The 19,253-nt window shown below is 44.4% G+C and overlaps 2 protein-coding genes across 3 annotated transcripts in view; one reads left to right on the top strand and one right to left on the bottom strand.

Annotated features, from left to right (window-relative positions):
- Positions 1 to 6,891: 6,891 nt before the first annotated feature.
- Vpreb1 (V-set pre-B cell surrogate light chain 1) lies at positions 6,892 to 15,803 on the bottom strand. Its single transcript, XM_060370104.1, has 3 exons — positions 15,782 to 15,803; positions 9,455 to 10,000; positions 6,892 to 7,478 (listed from the first exon to the last, which is right to left on the bottom strand). Exons 1-3 carry the CDS (start codon positions 15,801 to 15,803, stop codon positions 7,114 to 7,116), a joined length of 933 nt encoding a protein of 310 aa, XP_060226087.1. The 3' UTR covers positions 6,892 to 7,113.
- The window catches only part of Top3b (DNA topoisomerase III beta), a 26,132-nt gene continuing 16,384 nt past the window's right edge, over positions 9,506 to 19,253 (top strand). For both annotated transcript variants that reach the window (XM_021645945.2, XM_060369995.1), the window contains exon 1: positions 9,506 to 9,595. The gene's annotated coding sequence lies outside the window, so the exon portion shown is untranslated. The remainder of the gene's footprint in view (positions 9,596 to 19,253) is intronic.

Raw genomic sequence — 19,253 nt, 5'->3', positions numbered from 1 at the left:
TCGATTAAAACTGGCTTACCAGTTAAGTGAGACAAAGTACTGAAATACACCATTATCAGACACACTTGCCCACTCACCTCTAGAAAGTATATTTACTCCATTTGAAGATGAACTTACTCAAGTGTTATTTACTCCATTTCCAAATGGAATGAATACACTTACATCTTCAGTGGTAATTAAGAGTTGTGGGTGCTTTTTACTCCTGATTTAAACCAAAGCAGGGATAGTGTCAATGAATGATCCATGCAGTATTCCCACAGCAGCATCTTGGAGGGAAGCCTGACAAACCATTTGCACTTGCCAAAGAAGAATATTTATCAATGGCAGTCTTTGGGTGCCAAGACTTTTGGCACCAGGCCAAGGAAATTGCACATACACTATTCTACTTGTGTTGTTAACTATGTAATCTCTATCAAATACCACACTTCTCTAGAAATCTGCAAATGCACCAAGAAGCTGACTGACAATGAAAGGTTAGTCAATCCAGCACTGGAAGGCAGAGAGAGGAGGATCCCAGGAAATAGCTGGATCAGAAAGTAGAGAGAGAGAGGAAGACACACAGGTCAATCTCTGGCATCCATGTTCACACACATATCATATCCACACACATAAAATAAATAAGTGAAAATGAAATTGGGGTCAAGTCCTTAGCTTAATGGTTGATCCCTTGGCCAAGATGGGCAAGGGCCTTTATTTGATAACCCACAACATAAAAATAAATAAACTATGGTCAAGCATTGTGGCACAGGATTGTGATTCCAGTACTCAAGAGGCAAAGGCAGGAAGATAAGGAGTTCAAGATCATCTTTGCCACATAAGTAAGCTTGAGCTAGCCTTTCACCACATGAGAAATTAACACAATAAACAAAACAAGAATGCCAAACCATGAGAGACACAGCAAAATCAGTATTAAAAGGAAAATTATACCAAAAATGCTTATGTAAGAAAATACATTAAATGACTAATGTAGTGCTAAGTCTCAAAGAACCAGAAAGGACAGGACAGGCAGTGGTGGAGCATGCCTTTAATTCTGGCACTCTGGAGGCAGAGCCAGGTGGATCTCTGAGTTCAAGGCCAGCCTGTTCTACAGAGTGAGTCCCAGGACAGCCAAGTCTACATAAAGAAACCTTATCTCAACTCTCCTCCTTCACAAAAAATAAAAAATAAAAAAACCAGAAAGGAAAACAAATCAATGAATCTTAAAGTTGACAGAACAAAGGCAATAATGGAGTTTCCACATAAGTTAGAGAACTTAAATCCATTAGAAAAATCAACTAAACTAGAAATGGTTCTTTGAGAAGATTAATTGACAAGCCCTGCACCTAACTACCTAAGAAAAAAGGTAAAAATAAGTAAAACTGAGAAATTTAAGAAAGTGTAGTACAATTAATGACACAGAAATAAAAAACATGCCATAATAAACTACTATGAACAATTCTATCTTAACAAATTAGCCTTAAAAATGCATTGATCCTATACAACCTATCAATAATAAATAGAAAAGAGATTTCAAAGACTGAAAAAATAAACTAAAAAAAAAGGGGGGGATTTAACTAGTATCTAAAAGCCTATCAAAGAAATGCCCAGGACTGCATGGATTGACAGGTAAATTCTACCAAAAATTTAAAAGAACTAACATCAATTCTTCTTATACTCTTCCAAAAAGTAGAACAGGAACACTTCCAAATTATTTTTACTTATTTTATGTATGTGGGTGCTTTACCTACATGTATGTCTGTGTACCATGTGTGTGCCTGATGCCTGTAATAGCCAGAGAGTGTTGGGTCCCTTGCAACTGAAGTTATAGACAGTCATGACCTGTCCTGTGGGCGCTGGTAATCAAACCTGGGTTTTAACCACTGAGCCATCTCTCCCCTCATCCCTCCTTTTTTTTTTAAAGACAAGTCTTGCTATGTAGCACTAGCTGACCTGGAACTCTAAATAGATCAAGCTGGCCTGGAACTTACACAAATCTGCTTGCCTCTGCCTCCCACATATTGGGACTAAATGTGTGTACTAAATTCTTTTATAGCCAGACAAAAATACTACAAAAAAAAAAAAAAAGAACGAAAGAAAGAAAGAAAACACTACAAACTAACATGCATAACAATATGAATGCAAAAATGCTCACCAAAATACTACCACACAAAGGTCAACATTACATTTAAAAAAAAAGCAAACACTGGGCTGAAGAGATGGCTCTGAGGTTAAGAGCACCGGCTGCTCTCCCAGAGGTCCTGAGTTCAATTCCCAGCAACATGGTGGCTCCCAACCATCTATAATGAGATCTGGTGCCCTCTCCTGATGTGAAGGCATACATGCAGATATTGTATACATAATAAATAGATAAATTTAAAAAAAAAAGCAAACACCAAGACCACATGGGACTTCCTACAAGGAGGCAAGAATGATGCCACACATACAATCAATGTGTATATTAACAAAATGAAGGAACACTATTATACTCATTCTATGAAGCCAACATTAATCTCGTGCCAAGATCACATAAAGACACAACATAAAAAGAAAGCTATCAATCAAATTTCCTGGTGAAAATATTTGCAAAAAGCTACAAAAAAATTCTTGCAAACTAAATTAAAAAATACATGTTTATTATTGGCACATCTGTACATGAGCATGTTTGTGCCTGCAGGTCATGATACTAGAAAGGGCATCATGAAAAGAAAAGGATCGTAAAAAGGACAGACAAGATAATTGAATACATATGACATGAAAGGACTGTCTGGGGAATGACAGGAAACCCAGCCAGAGAGAAGATAGACAGCACGAGGTGGGGGGAGGGGAGGGGGCAGTCACGAGACAGTGGAGAGCAGAATGAGTGATAACAAACTGTAATGGCACAAATGAATGAAAATGCCAGAATGAAACCCGTCGCTTTGTATGCTACCCCGGGAAATACGTTTTGAAGATGGGGAAAAGTGGGGCCAGAGAGACTACTCGGTGGTCATAAGCACTGCTACCAGGGCACCCAAGTCTGGTTCTTAGCGTACATCAGACAGGTGTGAGCTCCAGAGCCCAGCACCCTCTTCTGGACTCCACAAGTACCAGCATTTCCTGTGGCACACACACATACACGCAAAATGATTTAAAAATAAATCACTTTTTAATTAAAAAATCAATCACAAAATGGAAAAAAAGTAGAGCTGTCCCTTGGTACTCACAGTACATGGTCCCAGGACCCTGAAATACCAAAGCCTATGGATGTTCATGCCCCTTGTATAGAATGGCATATTTGCACACAGTCACCTTTATTAATTACTGGTTTATAATGATAAATCTGTATTTCTTACCATTCCCACTCTAGGTGGGCTAAATGGGGCATTTTGAGATTAGCCTCCGGCTCTCCAGTAGAGACTTGTAACAGGGGCTTCACTTGAATCTATTCATTCTGCTTTCAGGAGGCACTTTAAGAGGAGCTTGGGTCCTCCGAGACTCGGAGCCTCCTGGTACTAGGAACTAGGTCAGTGTCTGAGTGGTGTTTATGACGTCTAGTTGAGAGGCAGACCCAGACAGACTTAGCTGAAGTTTGGTCAAGGACCTTTGTCAGCAGGCACCAGGCACAACCGAGTTCAGGTATCAGAGAAACAATGTGGGGGTCACATCTGTTGTGTAGTCACAGCTAAATACGAAAGGTGGGACTGCACGGGGAATAAATAATAAAGTAAAATAAGCATGATAGCTTGACTGTGAACTCGGATGGCAAAAATCTAAGTGCCACCCTCTAAGACCCTGGTTGCTCCTGAGATCCCCTCCCCGAGGGCCTCAGGATTTTCTCAGATCAGAATGTTTGAGTCACTGACAACATGTCCAAGCCCGTTTGGTTCTGCTTTCTGTTGAATTTGAAAGGTGAGCTCACGCATAGGTCACAGCCTGGTTCTCATGGCTGCCAGGAGTCCTCTTGATTCCTGGAGCAGAGTCTTTGCAGTACTGGGTTGTGGGTCCTGACACTCTGGGAATCCTGCGCATTCCACCAGCTCTCCCGTCTCAGGCTCAGAGGTTCCGCCACATTCCTTCTGTGTGGTTGCTCCCTTCAGGCTTTCCTTTTCCAGGCCCTTCTTTGTTACAGTATACAGTCCTTTGTTGCATTTGTCAGATGTCAGAGCATGCTGATGTGACAGAGGGAAACAGAACAATGGAGAGACAGAAGTACAAAAGCAGTGAGAGAGTGTGGCCAGTCACAAATGTGGAAAAACATCCAGGCTGCCTCTGCCCAGTCTCAGAGAATCACAATGACCCCAGCCATCTAATGAGAGCTACTTAGGGTAGCCAAGAATTCACTGGCTTGCATTCATCACGCATTCCCTCACTCACCCGCCTCTCCTATCACCCAGAGTGTTCATCACACACACATCCAGCCAGCTGGGAATTTACAGGCTGGTGGAAAAGTCTTGCTAAATAAAATCAGAGCTGTGAGGCAGGTGCTAACTGTAATTAGGAAAACAGACCGTTTGCCCACTGGAGGGAGGCAACAACTGAAGAGTGGCCAGGAAATGGTTGCCCAACGAGGGGGAGGTGAGATGGCTGTGGAGCCCCACATCAGTGCAGACAGAGGGAGGACACAGCCCAGGACAGGAAGTGCTCCCAATGTTAACAGCTTGAGTGAAGGCTTGAGGCAACCAAGCGAACCAGGCACCTTATCAATGGCAGTTAGTTGAACACAGCAGAAACAGACAGTGGAGGTTAAAGGGACAAGAAATAGGAATTTCAGGACCCGATGTATCCAGCACCCACAGGCTAGATAGTGAGGAATCTGAATTCTGTCCCATCAGTCTGTGCTCTTTTCATACACCATATGCAGGTGTTGTGGATCTGAGCTGAGGTAAACCATGGCTGTAAAATACGTACTGTACTTCAAAGATGGAGTGCCAAAGAAAAAATAATGTTCATAAGTACCTGTTATAATGCTTATTAAAATTATTGTATTGGGAACATGTTGTGTTAAATAAAATAGATCATAAATCATTTCATCTGTCTTTTTTGTTTTTTGGTCTTTTTTTGGTTTTTTACTTTTTTATGCTCAAGGACAACTTTACTAGAATTTAAAAGGAAAACAAGGCGGTAGGCAGGCTATAAATATCAGCAGCTGCATAAGGAAGGAAAGAGGTAGAGAAGAGAGGAAACCATGCCCTTTTTAGTTAGGTGTGGAGGACTGGCAAACAGACACCTCGCCAAAAAGAGGAAGATTCAGAGAAAGAATGAAAACACCAAAGTACCAGAGAAAGCATACTTGCATTCTGGCCCACAGCCCAAAGAAAGACACAGAGAAGAAGAAAAAAATAAAAGTTCCACTTTTCTGTGTCAAGACTCAGAGGAGGGGATCTCTCTATGTTGTCCAGGCTAACCCTCAGACTCACACTTCTGCTTAGCCTCCCGTAGCCAGGACTACAGGTGTGGCTTGCGCACGTGCAGAGAATACAGGAAGCAGTCAGAGGCAGAGGGAAGGCAAGTCTGAATGAAGGGATAGGAAGATGGAGGAATAGGAAGATGGCTGGGTGAGAAATAACAGGCCACACTCATGACAGGTAAGTATGTCAAGCATTTCATGTAGATTAATCAATGTTAGGCCGTCAGGACAGCTGGGCTCAGTGGATAAAGGTGTTTGCTGCCAAGTCTTAGGACCTGAGTTCCATCACTCAGGCTCACATGACGGAAGAAGAGAAATGATTCACACAAACTGATGGTAAGGCGCTGTTAAATGAAGACAGCACCTACGCTACTCATTGAATACAGAGAAGATGTGTTGTGGAATTATTAGTATTTAATATGGTTCATATGATTATTAAGGTGACAGTTATCCCTCAACCTGCTACTTTAGAAATGAATGGACACAGAGACCTGTTATATTTTTAATAAGCACCTAGGGCTGGGCGAACAGTAACCATGTAAGGTTAATAGCTCTCTGTTTTTCTGCGTTGCCTTGGCTGTCCTGGACTCACTTTGTAGACCAGGCTGGCCTTGAACTCACAGAGATCTGCCTATCTCTGCCTCCCCGAGAGCTGGGATCACACAAGTGTGCCACTATGCCCATCTCCATAGTTAGCTTTAATACTTTTGTCTTTTGACTTTGCAGAATGACAGTTGATTTACAAACCAGCTGAGTAATAAAGAATTATTTCACAGGGTGGTGGTGGTGGTGGTGATGGTGGTGGTGGTGGTGGCAGAGGCGGTGGTGGCACACACCTTTCATCCTAGCACTTGGGAGGTAGAGCAAGGTGGAGCTCTGAGTTCAAAGACAGCCTGCTCTATAGAGTGAGTTCCAGGACAGCCAGAACTACACAGAGAAACCCTGTCTCAAACAAACAAACAAATAATAAATAAATAAATATAGATAGATAATAAAAGAATTCTTTCGTGTGTGTATCGTGTGTGTGTGTGTGTGTGTGTATATAAAATTTATTTATTTATTGTTAATAATGCTGACTGGCCCCTCACTCCCCTGCACAGGAGGTAGATGCATCTCTCTCACCCTGGGGCCTTCCCTGCAGCTGCCTGCTCAACACCCACAATGCACAGATCAGGCAGCCCCATGACAAAGGTCTGTCCAGCCTAAAACACCACTAGTACCAATGAGGTGAATGTGCTCTAGATCTGTCACTTGGCCCCTGCTCTCCCGCAAAGCCGAGGCCCAGTGATGGTGCTGGCTAAGGTCCTTCACTCTGTGACTGTGGAGATGACAATAGGAGACCCTCGTCCTTGGCAAGGAGGTCCCCGCTCCAAGGTATTTCTTCCATCCATTTGTCCCATGATCAGGGCTCAGGCAAATGCTGTTCATGTTGCCTGGCCAAGCTGAGCATGACTAGCGAGGTTCCAGGGACCTTTGACCTAGGCAGTTCTTAAGTTGGTTCTGCTATCACAAACCAGCCACGCCAATATCAGAAAAACAGCTTTAATTCTATAATCCAACCTCCGATGGGGGTCACTGAAACACTGCAATACAACACTGCTGGATGGCTCCATCTCCCTCCTTGGCTCGGCAAAGCCCCATGCTCTACCCCGCCTCCCTCTACCAGCCTAGGCTAGCAAAGCAAACTCAGTCTTCACTTCAGGGTCTGAATGTCTCGTCTCTAGAGCCTGGGATCCAGAATCTGTAAGCTACTTTTCTCCTCTCCACAGTCTTTCCATTCCTTTCTTCTTTTCCTGGCTCCGGGGCCCCACAGCGCAGTAATACACAGCCTCGTCCTCAGCCTGCAGTTCAGAGATGCTCAGATACCCCAGGTTCCTGGCCATGTCTTTGGATCCAGAGAAGCGAGGGGGCACCTTGGGACCCTGGTGCTTGTCTAAGTGTGAGAAATAGCTCAGCAGGAACCTGGGAGGGTGGCCTGGCCTCTGCTGGTACCAGTAAATGCTGTAAACACGGATGTTAAGGTTTCTGCTCAGGGTACAGGTGAGACGGACGGTGGCTCCAAGGGAGGAAGAGGCTGATGGTGGCTGATGCAGCATTGGCTGAGAGCCACAACCTAGGAAGATAGAAGAATGCCCATCACTGAGACAGAGAGAGGCAAGAGAAGGGGCAAGAAAGCTCTGGGGTCCAAGAGTTCCCTTACCTGTGATGTGGACCAGCAGCATGAGTAAGACAGAATTCCAGGCCATGGCTCAAGACCTGTAGCACCCTGCCCCCCACAGCCACTGATCCTGGAGCCCTTGTCAGCTGGGAAGCACTCTCCACCCTCTTTGAGGAGTGGGTTCTTGCACTCCTGGTTCCTGCTCACCACCCACCCAGGCTTTCTGGGCTCTACAACTTCATTTACTAGAATGATCTAATAGCAGCCTTTGTGGCTCCGGGTTTGACCTGTGGAAGCATTCTGGGAGGAAGCACCTGCTAGAAACTCATGGGCCAGAACCCAGGAGCTGACTGGTGGGCTCATCTCCCTGAGGGAGAGTGACCTCAACTCCCCCCTGAGAAGCTGAACCCCACGGAAACAGATTTCATGTTCATGTTTAAACACCTGGTGAACTGGGACGAGAGGATACATCCTCGGGGTAGTGAAAATAGCTCTTCATGCAGCAGGAAACTGGGGTTCTCAGAAGGAGAGGGATGCTCTAACATCTTCTAAGCTCCAGAAGAGCCTTCAACCTGAATCTTACTCACCAAGAACAAAGCCAGGTAAAGAGGCTTCAAAAAAGAAGCCACAGACATCATCATCTGATTGACAATGGGAGGGGCTAATCTGAAAACTGTCACTTCTGCCAGGAGGTTACAATGATAGCTTGTTGTCAAACTATGGTCCCTAAAGAATTACAGTTTCTCCAGGAATCTCATTCTGAGAGAAGGGAAAGGCTGAAGACTTGGGTCAACCACTGAAGGGATCTCCACTCCATTCTGACAACCTATCAGATCACTATGAGACAGTGATGGGTAGATGACCGTCAAGACCACGCCTTGACCATGACTGTTTGCTTAAGCATACCTCTTGCTCTCTCCTTAAACCTAAGTCTCAGGCCCCAGACACTTGTGGGAGATGTCCCTGGGCCTCTTCAGTTGTTCCTCTACCATATGTGGGCACTTCGAATAAATCTCCTTTCTCTGCTTGTTACTATTACTTACGTCTATTTTATTACATTTTTATTTTCATTTATTTTGTGTGCACATGGACAGCGTGGCAGCCACTGCCTTTACCTGCTGAGCCATCTTGCAGGTTCATTCTTGTCTCTTTAATTGATGTATTAAGGATGGGTGCCCAACCCTAGCTTGTTAGGGCTGTCGGGGCCCAATCTTAGTAACAAAAGGATGTTACCAGAAGTTTGAGGACAGTCTGGGTCCACAGTGACTCAGGACAGCCTGAGCCACATAATAAGGCTATTTGAAAATAATAGATAAAAATAATTTTTTAAGAGTTAGTGTCACTATGTAATCTGGCTAGCTGTCCTGGAACTTACCATGTCGATAAGGCTGGCCTCAAACTCATCGAAATCCACCTGTCTCTGCCTCCCAGGTGCTGGGATTATTAAAAACGATATGCTAAAATAGTCATGAAAACTATTTTAAAATCTCCATAATACTAAGCCTCTAAAAACATTTATACATCATCTTCCAAATACATTAACACAAATAGTACGGTCTACAAAATCTTAGATGGTGTTTTGTGTTTTGTTTTGTTGTTATGAAACTCACTATCTAGCTCCGGCTGACCTCTAACTCTCTGCCTCAGCCTTCTGATCACTTCATTCCCAGTGCGAGCCACCATCCTGGCTGACAAATGTTTCTAACCCTGGGAGAAGCCTGCGATCCGCAACGTTTAAATTATTTTAATTACTAATAGCATCTGTTTTCATGTTGCTTTTCAAAATCATAGTGACAATCATCATTATAGTCCGTCTTGTCTGGATGGTTTTGGGGGAATCTACTCCAGCTGCTGGAAGAAAAAACAGTGGAGGCTCAGGGAACACCTGCGGCATCAAACCGGACGCAGACAGCAGGGCACCCGGAACTCACCAGCCGCGGAACTTGCAGACATCGAAGTGTCGACATCGGAGAGCAGATGAGGGAACGCCACAAGCGGACAGAGCCGGAAGTGCGTTCGCGAGTGGCCACCGGGAGAGCAAGGCCGGAGCGAGAGCTGCAGCGGCACAGCGGGTGAGCAGTGGGTTGCTAGCTGCTTGAGAAAGCGGAAGACTCTGGCTTTCCTCAGGCATTTCCGGAATGGTAGCGGAGCTCCGGCCCTGGCCGGGGCGTGGGGGAGGGTCCTTGCCTGGCGCGCCCTTCTCGCCGCCTCGCCCTCGCCGTGTGGCGGCTGAGGGGTGGTGGGCCCGCGCTCAGTAGGCTTCTCCCCGCAGCCCCGAGGTGGGTGTCCCCCCCGAACCAGGGGTAGGGAAACAGGCTCCCGGAGGACGTGGCGCCCGCAGAGGCTCAGGCCCGCGGTCCGCGTTCTAAGCCGAAGGTTCCACTCGCTGCCTCCCGGAGCCCGCTCCGTCTGGAGACCTCGGCTGTTCCCTGACTTGATCTCCACAGAGTCCGTGAAAGCTCGGGTGAACCAATGATCTAGAATCGAGGGCCAGCTACTTATGCATAAGTGGAAGGGAAAACGGTGACCTCTCTTAACCTATTTGTCACTTATGCCTTTGGGAACAGGACTGGGAGAAGGCAGAACGACTTGGGTTTGATGGCCGGATAGGAAACAAACAAACACCGTTTGTCAAGGTCTGAATTGTTAGGAACTGCAGTTTACTCTGGCTTTAAAAACTGGGCTGATGCGCTGGCTCAGCTCTCTTGCCACCAAGCTTGACAACCCGGGAACCCACAAGGTCAAAGGAGAGCTGAATCCCACAAGTTGTCCTCAGACCTCCACTTGTGACCTGCAGCGTTTGTGCACCCATACATGTACACTCACACAAAATAAATGTTTTTAGATTTTTAAAATTTAGCTTTCTACGCTATAGAGATGTTGGTAGATATAGCTGCAGCATACTAGATACAGACAAGGAGTTAAGGGACTGGATCTGTTTCCTGAATTCCTGGGTACTTAAAAATCACCGAAGCGTTAACTACTAAGACACTCAAGCTTTGCTGACTCCTTTTGGGGCTTCTCTTCAAGTTAAATCCACTACTTCATAAAACACCGACCCAAAAGGAAATGCCCATATTTACAATGCCTCTCAAAGGACACAGTGATTGCTGAGACTTGGCAAGATATAAACAGGTTGTCTTGCTGTTCTCTTTGCAGTCAACACCTAGATAACACTTGCTCCAGAATAGGACAAACTGTAGTCTGAGAGCCTTGGCAGACAATATCAAATATCAAATTTGGTGTATCGTATTGGTTTAAGTGACCGTATATAAAAATATTACCTAGACATTTTGGTATACACCTCTATTCTCAGCACTCCGAAGTTAAAGGTAGGAAGATCAAGAGTTCAAGGCCAGCCTTGGCTACATAGTGAATTTGAGGCCAGCCTTGGCTACACAAGGCCCTGTCTCAATGCCAAATCCCTTCCACACACGAAAAAGGAAAAAACTTAAAGTGAATAGTAATGTTACTAAGTCAGAGTGTGAATGTGGTGTATAAGTGATGCTTATAAGCCATCAAATTCAGGTTTTTCACTGGTTTTCATTTTCATTTTTTTATTGTTTGTTATTATTTACATTTTATCCCAGCTGCATCCTGCTCCCCCATTCCCTCCCAATCCCACCCTCCCTCCCTCAGCTTCTCCCTGCCCCTTTCCAAGTCCACAGACTGGGGAGGACCTCCTCCCCTTTGGTCTGGCCCTGTTTTATCAGGTATCTCAGGGCTGACTGCGAAGTCCTCCTCTGTGGCCTATCAGGACTGCTCCTCCCTTGGGGGTGGCGGGGAGTCAAAGAGCCCACCATTGAGTTCCTGTCAGAGATAGTCCCTGTTCCCCCTACTATGGGAAACCAAGCTACCACAATGGTTTTCATTTTCAAATGGAAGATGTTCCTTAAAAAATAAGAAGGTCTTGAGCTTAATCACAGTTACATTTGCAGAGATCTTTTTAAAAGATAGGAACTGGTATGGATGAAAGAAATTATTCTGGGCTGGAAATAAGGAAGCCAACTGTCCAGTAACCTAGTAAGTCACATTCTTTGAGACTCAGTGCCTTTTCCTTTGTGACAGTCACTGTCAAGGCCCTCATCTCTGGATTACCTGGTTCTGTACCCTTAAGAGGGGGGAAATTTTTAAACAGCTTATTGTTTTGTAGCTGAGTGTAAACCTAAAATTCCTCTTGCCTCATTCAGCCTGCTGAAAGATGGGATTAAGGCATACCTGGCAACAGAAATAACTTTTTTCCTCCTTTGAAATAGTGATAGAATGTTACAAAGTCCCCTTGTGGTACTGAAATGCTCAAACTACTTGTACCTGTTTTGAGTCAAAACTCATGAAGATCAGTGCATACTCAAGTGGACAGTGGCTGCACAGCCTTGACAAGAGGACACAGCTTTGTATTCCTGTCCAGTTATATTTCTTTTTCTGGGTAAATGTCATAATTCCTGCGGAATGTTTGTTTCTGAAGGGACTTAGCAATCTGTTCAGTAACCTAGGATCTCAGGCTGCAAGGGAGGAGTAGTGATACATAATTCCCAAACCTTTGAAACCATGGAAAAAAGAACACCTTGGAATAGAAATGTCTTCAATACCCTATAGATTTAAAGTCGGGTGTTGTTGTTTCTACTGTTTTTATGTGATGGGGTGTCACTATGTAACTAGAACTCCCTGTCTAGACCAGGTTGACCTCAGTCTCACACTAAGAGATCTGCTTGTCTCTGACTCCTACCATATCCAACCTAAAGTAAGTTTTGATTTTGTTTTGTTTTAATTTAATTTTAAGGATCGATAAGCATTTTATTTGCTTTACAGATAAAACTGTTCTCATGTTATTCGGACATTCATTTGATGATGTTTGCTCACCATGTACTACTTCCCATTTGAGTGAGGAAAAAAAAAAAGTCCCTGCTTTCCCATAATTTGTTTATGTTCTAGGAGCTGTAAGACAAGAACCTAATAGGAGTCCACATCAGATTTAGTAGTAAGTGCTGCAGGGCAATACAGTGGAGCTATTCTTACAGGCAACAAGTTTTAGAGCAAAAGGTTCAGGTTCAAATCCACCTCCTGCCACTCCAGCTCTTTTGTGACTCATTTTCCAATTATAGGGCAATATGATGACAATGTCCCTATCCCAACAACACTGCCAAGACTGTCTGCTCCTTTCTTTGGAAGAGACAGGAATCTCAGAACCCTTCATAGAACAGTCTCCTGCCTCCAGTTTTCCTTTCTGGCCTCTGACGTCTCTGTATGAGAGAAGGGAAATCCTTGTGTCTCCTTTAAATTCACTCCTGGGCCTTCAACTGTGATAGAGACAAAGCTTCCCCACAGTAGACATCAGAGGCCGTGGCTGTTCCAGTCATTCATTCATTGCTCCAGGAAACAAGTATTGTACACTCAGTACCAAAGAAACAGCAGTAACCTAGACACAATCTGTGGAGAAACAGGCCTTTGGCGCCAAATAGGTTTTCAGGAGGAAAAGGCCAGAGTGAACACATTTTTGAAGAGTTTGGCCCTTTTCCTATGTGAGATTATATATTTAGGGAAAACATTCAAGTTTTTACTTGAGGCAAGTTTTACTTCTTTGTGGCCCTACAGCAAGGACTGTGCTGTCCTAAGCTCACTTTGACTTAGGCTACTTTCATACATCATTAGGAGTAACAGGAACCCCTTTAGTAAAGGAATTTCCATTGACATCTCCATTGTTTCTGAACAGTGCCCTTTGCCCTTAGTATGTTTAGATGCATTTGTCTTTTTTGATCGGTTGTATACATCCATGGTAACAAGTTTTTAAATAATACAAAAGGGATTGTGATGAGTTAGGACCACCCCACCTCCAGACCCTCACACCCGCCCCAGGCAGCTGTTTCTGAGTTATGCAGATGCACCGGCCTTTTGTAAGCTAGCATATGTACACGGATGTGTTTGGTCACTCATAACAGTGCTTTGTATTTTATTTAATTGCATAGGGTTCCCTATGTAACTGATCTTGGTTGTCTGTGGGTGTTCTCTTGTACTTACATGTAACCAGTTCCCTGTTAACTACTAGGTTGTTTCTGATCTTTTACTTTGAGTGATAACGCTGCAGAGAATTCCCCAGCAGTGTTTTCTCATAGACGTCTCATCTGGTTCTTCCATCACAGTCCTATCCTGCCTCCTAGGGCTCACTGTCCACATGAATAGTCTCGCTAGCACTTACCGTTTGTTTCTGTGGTCTCTTCTCAGGACCCTTCACTGCCACAGATCAGTGTTCACTGCTCTAGCCTATCCGTATTCCTGATTCAGTACCTTGCAAATCAAGAATCACTCTGTCTGACTTCATTTCTACCTCAGCAGCAAGCTTCTTACCATTAGGACATTAAGAACTCACTGTCTAGACCAGGCTGGCCTCAGACTCACACTAAGAGATCTGCTTGTCTCTGCCTCCTACCACACCAGCCTAAAGTTTTTTATTTTTTGTTTTGTTTTATTTTAAGGACAGTGGTGTAGCCCCTTCCTGCATCCCCCTCTTACCCTCCTTAGGATCAGGTCTGCCATGTTGATTATGTCTCTCAATCTCTACCCTCTCCTCACCGAGAGGTGCCACCTCCTTTGCTTCCTGTCTGAGCCCCAAACTGCCTAAACATCTTCCCCAGCCTCTTCATGCCCTAGGCTGCTCAGCTGCCTCTCAATCCTTCACCCACTCCCTCATCTTTTTTTCTGCTCTACTTGGATAGTTATCATAATGACATGCCATCCATCTAAAATGAAATGTAAAGGCATACTTATGGTTTTCTGGAGTTTGTCCCACTCATCCTTTGCTTTTGTCACTGGACAAATGGTTCCCACCAAGATCACCAAGGTTCACTCAGATCACTTTAACCTATGGGCAGGTCTTCGCTGTTACATCTCCTAGCCTACATGACACTGTAGTAGTGTCACTGAAGTGTTCTTTTTCCTTAGAATTAAGGCCTCTCCTGGCACACGCAAATGGCTCCTCTTCATCTCCTTGGTGCCCAGCCTCAATCTGTGTGATGCTGCCTCCACCACACCTGAACTGCTCCTGAATTTTGACTTGACCTCCTTTTCTTTCAAGTATCCATCAACCAACAGGAATCTCTTCCTTCAGTTGCCTGACTTAAACAAAATCTAGATGTTATCTGTGTTTTCCCCCATCGCATTCGCTCCTAGTCCCCAGCTTTCTGGGGTTCAGTCACCTGTGTGTCAGCTAGAGAGTCTCTAATATTTGAGGTCAGGTTGTCATGCTCAAGGGCAATTCTTCATTGCCTCCCAGCTTTCCCACCCCACCCACTTAATTGCCCCTCCAACTGTCCAGCCACCTCTCTCCAGGCCTCAACTTCCCTGATCCCTTCTGCCTACACACCTCTCCCAGATGCTATCACGTCCAGTTCTACCCTGTTCCTTACTCTCCCCACCTGTGGAAACCCAGGTGTGAGCTCTTAAGACAAGAACCAGTGTTGCTTTGTACCATCTTACCTGAATCCAGGACTAGGCCAGGCGTGTAGTGGTTGCTCAGTAAAGTTACTGTTGACGGTATTCATCTCTAGGCAAGGAATTGTTGAGGAAGTGCACTTACACAGATGGCTCCGGTGGAGTTGTCCCACACTGACGTAAGCTAGTTCTCCAGGTTACGGTCTGTGCTAGTAAGTATAGACTTGCTTTAGCTCTTCATTTCTTTTTTTTTTTTTTTCTTTTTTTTAAGATTTATTTCTTTACTACGTATACAGATCTCACTCTAGATGGTTATGAGCCACCATGTGGTTGCTGGGAATTGAACTCGGGACCTCTGGAAGAGCAGCCAGTGCTCTTAACCTCTGAGCCATCTCTCCAGCCCCAGCTCTTCATTTCTTAATGGTTGTTGTCAAGTTGCCTTTCATAGCCCAGAATAGTAATAATTTGGGGATTTTATTTTTAATTATGTATATACAAGTGGAGGTGTACATATATAAGAGGCCAGAAGTAGGTGTCAGATCCGCCTCACATGGCTGCTGGGAACCAAATGCTAGTCCTTTACCAGAGAAGTGTACACTCTTAACTGCTGAACCAAGAAGTAAGACAACAGTTTACTCACTTGTCCCCAACTGTGAGTAAAATATGCACGTGCAGCTATGAATCAGAAAAGAGAAACATTTTTAGATGTTTGCAGGTGTGCTGCCTTTGCAGGCCAGAGGTCAGGGGTTTCTTTTTCTTGCTCTCCACCTTATTTTTTGAGACAGAGTCTCTCAGTAAACTTGAAGCTGGCCATTTCTGTTAGATGGGCTCACCACTGAGCACCATAATCAACATGTCTCCACTCTTCCCTGCGCTGGGATTCCAAGCCAGGTGCCACCACATCCAGCTCTTCGTGTTGGTTCTAGGGATCAAATGGTGTCCACGTGCTTGCACACTGAGCCATCTCAAGTTGTGAAGTAGAGGTCTCACATCGCTTTCTTCCCCAGAAGGTTGCCTGAACAAAAGTCTTTGAGTTTTTAAGTACATACAGTACTGTGTTTGTGAATATTAATGCTGCTGGGCATGGTGGCCCAGGACTATAATCTTAGCACTTAGGAGACTAAGAGGAGGATTGCCACCAGTTCAGGGCCAACCTAGAATACACAGTAAAACTCATTCCCAAAAAGAAAGGGAAGGGGGCTGGAGAGATGGTTTAGTGGGTAAGAGCACTGGCTACTCTTAAAAGGACCTGGGTTCAAATCCCAGCACCCACGTGACAGTTCACAACTGTCTGTAATTCCGGTTCTAGAGGATTTGACACCTTTGCACAGACATACATGGAGGCAGAACACCAGTGTAAATAAAATTGAAGGAAGGAAGGAAGGGAGACTGAGATTATGGTTCATAGAGCACTTGCCTATCATAAGCCCTGGGTTCAACACCCAGGACAACAAAGAAAAGGAAAGTGGGGCTGGAGAGATGGCTTAGCAGTTAAGAGCATGTGTTGTTCAGGCAGAGGACCTAGGTTCAATATCCAGCACCCATGTAATAGCTGACAACAGTCTGTAACTCCATTTTCAGGTAATCGACACCCTCTTCTGGCCTTCACAGACACACATGCATATACATAACAACAACAATTTTTTTAAGATTTATTTATTTATACATGAGTGTTCTATTTGCCTGTGTGCCTATATGATTAAACTCAGGAACTCTGGAAGAGCAGCTGAGCTATCTCTCCAGCCCAACAACAACAAAAATTGTAAAGAAAGAAATGCATGCTTTTTTATTTTTTTAAACCTTTTCTGTTTTATTTTGGTTGGTCTGGTTTTGGCTTGGTAGGGTTTTTGTGTTTATTGTTGTATTTCCCTGCTTTGCCAGCAGGTTTCAAGTGATATATCCTGCCTAGAAAACTACAGCAAGGGCCAACAGTGGTCCAGATACGAAGTTTGCATGTCCTCTTGCAAGGTATCCCTGCCATACATAGTACACACTGTAATCTGGGTTAATTAAGACAGATGCCTGGCCGAGGGCGATGAGTGTGGGAACAGAGAGCTTGACCCCAGTAGACAGTGTTAGAAGAGCCCTGAGGCTGAGTATAGCTCTGTACAAGACCCTAGCTTCCAAAGCCAGCACCAGAAACAAGCCAAAAAGAAGAGGGTTACCAGTCTTTTTCAGGGTGGGAGAACAGTCCAGTCAGGGAGCACAGGCAGAGGCCCCAAATGGATTTCCTTGTATCCAATGACCTTACACTATTGATCCTCTTGCCTCTCCCTTCCTAGTGCCCAAATAGGGTTGTTCTTTTTTCTCTCTTATAAAAAAAAGCAAACACACATACCTATACAAATCAACATTAAAGTAAATAAAATATCAATGAGACAAAAAGTGTTTAAACAAAGCAAAATAAGACAAAAAGACTACAAAAATACTATTGAGTTCATTTTGGGTTGGCCAGCCACTCCTAATGCATGCCCTGAGGTGTGGTTAATACACACCTAGAGACTCTACTGGAAGAAACTAATTTTTTTCTTGTCAGCGGATATCGGTTGCAGACAGCATCTTGCTTAGGGGTGGGAGCCCATGTCCACTTTCTTCACTCAGTGCTGGGACCCTATCTGGCTTAAACCTGTGCAGACCTTGTGCAGGCTGCCATAGTCCCTGTAGATTCACGTGTGTAGCCATCCTGTTGTGTCTGGAAGACACTTGGCATAATCCATCACCTCTGCCTCTTAAAATCTTTCTGCTTCCTCCTTCACATAGCTACCAGAGGGATTTGATGAAGACATCCCATTTAGGTCTGAGTCTCTTATTCTCGGCATTGTCCAGTTATGAGCCTCTATGTTAGTTTCCATCTACTGCAAATCTGATGACAGCCAAGCAAGGCATTGATTTATGGGTATAGAAGAATGTTACTAGGAGTCATTTTTCTGCTATTTTCCTGTAGCAGAGCAATAGTATTTGTTTTGCCCTAGTCCCATGAACTATCAAATATCAGATTCTTGGCCACTATAGCAGTATCAGGTATGGATTCCATCTCATGGGATGAGCCTTAAATCCAATCAGAAAGTGGGTTAGTAACTCTCATAACATTCGTGCCATTATTGTACCAATATAACTTGCAAGTCTCTGTTGTAGGTTACAGATACTGTAGCTGGGAGATGCCGATAATTACCTATCTCCTCTGGTAGCATGCAGAGTACTTTGCAATACCATGAATGCTAGTGAATAGAAGTGAAACCTCTAGTTAGGCACCAGCTTGACTTTTCCATGTTTGATGACATGTGTAAGTGTTCTCTTTAGTAATAGGACCTTACTAACTATTGGATTGTGGAGAGCAACCAGGAGACTTGACAACAACCTGAGCTGTTTGGGGGTTTCTGTGGGGCCCCTTTGATCTACTCAACAAGATGTTAGTAATTCCTGGCACTGGAGGTTTTACTTAGTGGCATAAGATGTCAAGTTAGGGCATTGTCTCCCCTGTTATTGGTAATTCCATTTAGATTTCTTTTTATGTGTAATTATAGTTTAGGAAGCTTCTACAGTAGTAAGTTTTCATGTGGTTTCTCAAATGTCTTTTAGTGTTAGCTGTCCCTCCTTATAGTCCTTCCTTTACCCTTCTCTTCTATCCCTTTCCCTGGTTACTCCTCCTATTCTAGTTTCCTCTTTGTCTCTCCATAATATTTCTTCATCCTTGGAGGATCATGTCCTCCCTTCTAGTCCAAATTGGGTTGTTGTTTTTCATCCCCCATTGGGTGAAATTTAATTTGACTGTAGAGTTTGGACTGCAGAATGATATGGGTAGTAAAGTAGGTGGGAGGCTAGAGATGAAGAGCTTCCTGTGTTTTGATGGCTTGTGCACTCTGCAGTTGGTGGATCTCAAGCTACAAAATAGGTTTCATAGTTCCTACAGGGCCCTGGCATGGCCATCTGCATTGAGTAACATGTATCCCTAGGCAGCCAGTACCCAACCAGTACCCAGCCAGGTGAAGTACCTCTCTCAACCTAGAAACCAGTAAGTAGTTCCTCTGCCATATAAGAGATGATTTCACAGACAGGTGTCCCAAGAACTAGTCCAGGGGCTTGGGCTTCCACGTCCTGCCCTAAACGATTAGTCCAGGTCTGCAGGTCCCAGGAGGTTTCTAGGCATGAACAGCAAAGGACCTAAAGTTGTAGTGTCACTTTGCTTCCCCTACATAGAGCCAGAACCCACTTACTTTAGCCTGAGCTAAATGTTCTCCAGTTTCCCTGGCTTTCATTTATTTGGTTTCCTCAGGACTGGGGTATAATTGAGTGGTAAAGTATTTG

The sequence above is a fragment of the Meriones unguiculatus genome, chromosome 17, assembly GCF_030254825.1.
Source record: "Meriones unguiculatus strain TT.TT164.6M chromosome 17, Bangor_MerUng_6.1, whole genome shotgun sequence".
NCBI classification, from domain to species: Eukaryota; Metazoa; Chordata; class Mammalia; order Rodentia; family Muridae; genus Meriones; species Meriones unguiculatus.
This window is presented reverse-complemented; position numbering and strand designations above follow the sequence as displayed.